The 6,734-nt window shown below is 24.5% G+C and overlaps 2 protein-coding genes across 2 annotated transcripts, besides 4 other annotated features; one reads left to right on the top strand and one right to left on the bottom strand.

Moving 5' to 3' along the window:
- Nucleotides 1-4: 4 nt before the first annotated feature.
- Nucleotides 5-590: a repeat region.
- A 298-nt stretch (nt 591-888) lies between these two features.
- Nucleotides 889-1,109: a repeat region.
- A 405-nt stretch (nt 1,110-1,514) lies between these two features.
- Nucleotides 1,515-2,051: a repeat region.
- A 56-nt stretch (nt 2,052-2,107) lies between these two features.
- Nucleotides 2,108-2,316: a repeat region.
- Nucleotides 2,317-2,708: 392 nt separating this feature from the next.
- Nucleotides 2,709-4,793, bottom strand: EHI_119620 (DEAD/DEAH box helicase, putative; the record flags this gene model as incomplete). The annotated part of the gene is made up of 1 exon (XM_645953.2): nt 2,709-4,793. The coding sequence occupies one exon, from the start codon at nt 4,791-4,793 to the stop codon at nt 2,709-2,711; it is 2,085 nt and encodes a 694-aa protein (XP_651045.2).
- Nucleotides 4,794-4,929: 136 nt separating this feature from the next.
- Nucleotides 4,930-6,669, top strand: EHI_119610 (uncharacterized protein; the record flags this gene model as incomplete). The annotated part of the gene is made up of 1 exon (XM_645952.2): nt 4,930-6,669. A coding segment is annotated over one exon (1,740 nt), but the record flags the coding sequence as incomplete, so codon positions are not given.
- Between the last annotated feature and the right edge of the window lie 65 nt (nt 6,670-6,734).

Here is a 6,734-nt window from a genome sequence, read left to right as displayed (position 1 = left end):
GAAAGAACAAATTGAAAGCATAATAAAAGTGATAAACATTAATGTAAATAATGAAAAAGAATATATTAAATATATTAAAATGTCACATAAAAGAAAGCACTAAACAATACATTAAAGTGAAAATAAATGATATAATATAAAGAAGAATAGAGTGTAATTCAATAATAAAAAATCATAATAAAAAATAACTCTACAGAAATTGATGAAGAATATCTTAACACTCTCATCAATAAAATAAAAGAAATGAAAGTAGAAAATGTTCAAACATTAATTACTACTTTCAAAGAAAAGAAGCTGACTGATTAATAAGAGAAATTAATAATAGATGGGTATTGTCAGGAAGCAGAATGCATGATCTGCAAGATGATATGAAGAATATTTCAATGGTTATGCACCTCTATCTCCAAAATAAAATAATAAGAGATAAATTTGATGAAATAAAAGAAATCCTAAAGAAAATCAATAGACTAGAAGATTTGGTCAAGGGAAGAAAATGGTACAGAATAAAATGCATCATGAAATTAAATGAATATAATGAAGAAGGAAATCATAAAAACACTCACAAAGATTAATACAAAATCAAATAATGAAATATCAAATAAAATCTGATTATGATGATGTATTTTATGAGATACTATCCATTCAATACTAATTAATTAATATTTATTTATTTATATTATAAGTAACGATGAATGGAGTAGTTATTATGATTGTTGTATTATTTATTGTATTTAATATGATATAATATTCGTTTTTTAATATGATGAATTATTAATTAACAAGATGGAAATAATTAATGATGATTATAGAATAAACATAGATTTGTTTTATCAAGAAAAGTAATTAATAAGTGTGTATTAATATTGAAAATGATGCATAGACAACGTATTATTGACTTATTCTTCTTAAACAACAGTATAAAGAATGATTTGATTAAATAATCATTAAAATAAAAATCAAATAACAAATTAAATGATTTTTCAATTAATTTGATAACACTTGAAAATACATTAAAACAAAAGAAATAAAACACGATGAAGAAAAGAATCATTTAATTCCAAATATAATGAAATACCAACTATTCAGTAAATCATAATTGATTTGTTTTTAATAATAATTTAATAAAAAAAGAAAAATGATATTAAAATAAAGAAGTTCAAAATGATATAATAAAGAAAGAATAAACCACTGATATAAATCAATAATGATAATATCAATGTGTGTTGATGATATTAATGAATTTATTAATTGAGAAATAAGAGTTAAAAGATTTCATTGAAATATGAATAATTTCATTTTAGTCAAATTCATTTAATTCATTATTCAAGAAGATTATTTGATAATATCAAAGCATTTCATAATTGTGTTGAAAAAGATGAAATGATTGAAGATGGAATAATAGTTAAAGAAATAATATTATAAGAAGTAGAATACTTAACCTAAAAAAGTTCACATAATAAATATATCTTCATTATGTTTTGATTATTCTTTATATTTATTTAATATTATGTGAAATGAGATGGTTATTTTCTATTATATTGTATTAACTCAAATTGTAAAACATTAAGTCTTTCATATTTTTTTATTATTATTTGTCAAGTATTATTGAGAAAATACTATTGTAATTTCAGTTATTTTAATTTGACTGACTCTTTATGAATTAATCAAAATATTGATAAAATAACATGTATTATTTCTACATATATTATTTCTCTATTATTTATTAATTTCTCTTGTAATTCTTTGTATTTATTTATTTTATGAATATAATTTAAATCTATATTCTTATTTTGACATAAAACAATATCTATAATATATCCTTTCTTTTCTTTCATGTTTTGATAAAACATATTATCTTCTTTCATCGAATAAAATGTAATTAACAAATAAATCTTTATTGTAAATTATATTCATTTTATCATTATTAATACAATTAGGAGGATTATTAAAATCAATTGAATTAAAATTCATTAAATTTAGTAATTAATAAATGTTTATATATTTGTTTACATATATATGTATTTTGTTATTCGTTGAGTTTTATTATGACACTCATTTCTATTATAAAAACACAGTTGTTTATATTGAAATTATAGTTAAAATATTTATGAAAATGAATAATGTATTGAATGAAATGACTCACATCATCAATATTATGATAAGTATTATTGTAATGTTTAATGAGATAAATAAAGTATTTCTGACAATACAAATAATATCTATTTTCACTCAATTTTCTATTCTTTTTATTCCTTGATTGATATGAATTTCCTTTTATTTTGTTATTTGTTTTTATATTTTTGTGGTGTTTCTTGTTCTGTGTGTTTGTTTAAAAATGAAGGTATATACGAAAATATTTTTCAATATATTATTTTGAATAGTTATGTAAAATAAATAATTAACATATTGACAAAATTATCTTTTATTATTTTTATTGACAGATATAAGAAATAAAGAAAAAAGAATGTTATTATGTTTTTGTTCTTTTATCAATAAGCTTAAAACAAGAAGACTAACCAGATACTGTATTTATCTCATATAGTATACACAAAAATAGAATAAATAGTCAATTAAAAATATAATTTATTTTTATACATCAAAATTATTCAACAAACACTCACCAATTTTACGTTTAAATGTGATTTAATTTATGAATAAACACAAAATATTCTCTAATCAAAAAGTCAATCAAAGTTAATGTCTGTTTTTTAAAGTAATGAACTTCCTTTTAATTTTTCTTGTAGCATTTCTTCTGCTGTTTTCTTTGTTTTTGGTTCTTTCATTGATTCAGTAAGACTACTCTTTCTTTTTCGGTCATCAGCAATTTCAACGTCTGCAAAACCAGTCAATGCACTTTGTTTTTTCATTCGTTTGATTTTCAATTCTTTTTTTGCAGTCTCTTTATCTTCAATATCAGCAACTCTCATTTCTTCTTCCATCTTTTCAACTAAATCATTTTGGTTGTCTTGTTCAGTGTCAGAGTCTTCAAATTTGATGTATGTTCCAACTGAGTGAATTGCTTTCTTAGTTAATCGTTTTGGTTTAAGTGAAATGTCAAATTGTTTTGGTTTAACTTCTTCAATAATTTGTTCGTCTGCCTTTTCTAATAGATCGTCATCATCACCCTCAGCTTTTGTAGCAGCTTCTTCTACAACGTCATCATCATCTTCTTCTTCAAATTTGATATGATCTTCTTTGTTTGTTTCTTCTAGTTTATCAGCAAATAATCCATAAGATTGTCTCATTGCTTTTTCATCAACTTTTGCTGAATCAAAAACAGATTTATTATGCATCTTTGTTAAACTATAAATATATGCATCAATACTCTTTTCTGCATAGTGTTTAATAATTGGAACTTCAATCATTAATTCAGTGATGTCATTGGCAATATTCTTCATTCGTGCAATATTTGGTTCTACTCTATTCAATGGCACTTTAGCTTTTTCTAATTGTTCAATAAATGCTTCTTCATTATGTGTAAGTAATAATAATGCTTGACCATTATGATTTATTCGTGCTGTTCTTCCGACTCGATGAATATATTGTGCTGTATCTTCAGGACAATCATATTGAACAATCCAATCTACTCCTTGAATATCTAATCCACGAGATGCAATGTCAGTACAAAATAAAATACCTCTCTTTTCTTTTGTAAATGTACTTAGTTGTTCATTTCTACTATTTTGTGATTGACGACCATATAATAAATATAACACTGCTCCAACCCTTAATTTTTTGAATGTTTCAAAGAAAAATCTAACTTCTTTTGTTGTTTGGAAGAAGACAATCATTTTAGAATTAGTATGTGTTCTAATAAATGAAAATAAAACATTAATTTTATCTCCATCACCAAGTAACATATATGTTTGATTTAATGTTTCTGGAGTTGCATGTTGTGCTTTTTCGTCAACAGAAATATATTCTGGATGTCTTAATGATAACCGAATTAAGTCTTGGACAGACTTTGTTTGTGTTGCAGAGAATAACATTGTTTGTCTTTGTTTAGGAAGATGTTCTAATATTGCTGTAAGATCTTTCTTGAATCCCATATCAAGAATTCTATCTGCTTCATCTAGAATTAACATTCGTAATGGTGTTGTATTAAAATGAGGTGTATTGTCTAAGTGATAGAGTAATCTACCTGGAGTACATATTAAAACATTCATTAATCGAATAACTTTAGCTTCTTCTTTTGTATCTTTTCCACCTGTAATCAATGCAGCAGTAAAACGTTCTCCTGCTATAGAGGCAAATACATCAAATATTTGTTGTGCTAATTCTCTTGTTGGTGATAAAATGATTGAACATAACCCATCTAATTCAGTCCATCGTGAACGATACATAAATTCAATAAGTGGAATTAAAAATGCTAATGTTTTTCCACTTCCAGTTCTTGCAGCTCCAATAATATCTCTTCCAGCTAATGCATGTGGAATAGCAGCTCTTTGAATTGGTGTCATTGTAATAAAACGATTTTTATTAAGAAGTTGAATTGTTGCTTTACTAATAGGAAATTGATCAAATCGTTTAGCATCAGGATAACTAATAGAATAATCTTCTCCTATTTTAGATTCACTTAAAAGTGGATTAACTCCTCTTGCTGGTGTTTCTTTTCTTATTCTTGAATTTAGTTCATTAATTTCTTCTTCAATTTTTTGTCGTTCAAGAATCTTTGGTTTAACTGAAAATAATTTCTTATTTTCTCTTTTTTTTGTTTTGTTAGTTGTGGTTTGTGTGCCAGATGGTTTCTTTGCCTTTTTAAAATGAGTATGTTTCTTCTGCTTTTGTTCCATAAAAACCTATTAAGATTTCCTTGATTGTTTTTTGTTTTTTATCAAATCATTTCTTTTATCATTCTTTTACTATTTTAATAGTACATCAAAAAACCTTAAAAGAGTAATAAAAATGAAGATCTTACAAGACAAAAAGATGAGCTACGATGATGAACAATATCAAATGAGCGAAGAAGATATGAATCAAGAAGAAATGAGTGATGATGATGAAAATCAAGAAAATGATGATGATGATAGAAAAGAAAGAGAAACTGATATGAATATAACTGAAAATGATGTGTTGAAAGAAGACCAATTACCAAAATATGAAGTTGAAGAATCTCCTATTATTAATATTGATTTAGCAAAAAAAAGAATTGCCTCTCTTTGTACTTCAATTATTTCTGATACTACTTCAACAGATTTTCCATTAGCTCTGAGAGAATTATTATCTTTTTGTTCTTCAAAAAATATGGCTATAGCTGGATTATCCCGTTTTTCATTAACAAAAGTATTTTGTGATATTCGTCCAGATTATATTATTAAAAGTAATGAATTATTAACATCAGCTAAAGGAACACTTTCTATTGCAGTAAGAAAGAGAGTAACATTTGAACAAAATTTAATATCATATTATGGAAAGTTCATTTCATTGTTAAAGAGTGAAATTATGAAACCATCGTTTAAAAGATTATTAATCAAAGGGAGTGTTGTTAAAACAGCAATGGCACAAATTTTATTAAAAGTTTTATGTGATTTATTAAAAAGAAATTGGCATTTTAATTTTCATATTACATTAGTTGAACTTTCAATGGTATTCTTATTTTCATCAAATGAAGAATTCAATTATCCTATTTCACAATCATTACAAGAAGTTATTCAAGACGATTTAAGAGGAGATGTTACATTAGAAATTGTTAGAAGAATTGCTCAAACTGTTAAAAAACAAAATTATGAATGTAATCCAAACACTATTCGTCCATTTCTTGTTGTTGAATCAACATCAGAAGAAATTAATCCATTTAATATTAAAACTAACCCAAGAAAAGAAGAGTTAAAACATGTTGATCATAAAAAACAAAAGTTATCAAGAAAGAAATTAAAAGAATTAAGAATTGAAAGAAAACTTGATAAAGATGTCAAATTAATTGAAACTAAATACAGTGTTGAAGAAAAAAAGAAATATAATATGTTAGTTTTAGATACTATCTTCAGAACATATTTTAGAGTATTAAAAGAAAATCAAGAATCTCCATTAGTTCCTTTAGTTTTAGAAGGAATGTCTATTCACACTCATAAAATTAATTATGACTTTATGTTAGATATTATCAAATTATTACAACAATTACTTGAAAACAAAGCAGACAAATTACAACCAATTGATACTATTAGAGTCTGTTATACTATTTTTAATACATTAAAACTTCAAAATTTCCTTGTTACAATTGATAATGTTCAATTTTATGAATCAATGTATAAGGTATTAGACCAAATTCTATTATTCCAAGATGATTTTATTGGAGAACAACACATTGATAATAGACAAAAATTAGTTGGTGTATTAAAAATTATGCTTCTTGATATTAAACAATTGCCTCCAGTTAGAATTGCTTCATTTGTTAAAAGAATATTAATTATGATGTTGAACTGTGACTCTTCTATAGCTTTAGACTTCTGTGCTATTCTCACTTGGATCTTTAAAAGATATCGAGATACTTTTATTGGTCTTATTGAACAAGAAAATGGATTTGGTATTTATAATCCATCAGTCCAACAACCAGACCATTCAGGTGCAATCAACTCATGCTTATGGGAACTAACATTGTTACAACTTCATCATAGTCCTCAAATAAGAAAATGGGTTGATTCAATAAAAATTCTTCTAACTAAACACTGATTGAATATGGTATTAATAATTTCTTTCTTGTTATGTCATTTATCAAACTTAAGTCATTAAGAAAC

Source organism: Entamoeba histolytica, genomic scaffold, assembly GCF_000208925.1.
Source record: "Entamoeba histolytica HM-1:IMSS scf_1104750518123 genomic scaffold, whole genome shotgun sequence".
NCBI lineage: Eukaryota > Evosea > Mastigamoebida > Endamoebidae > Entamoeba > Entamoeba histolytica.
Note: the sequence above shows the minus strand (reverse complement) of the source record. Positions and strands in the feature narration are given on the sequence as shown.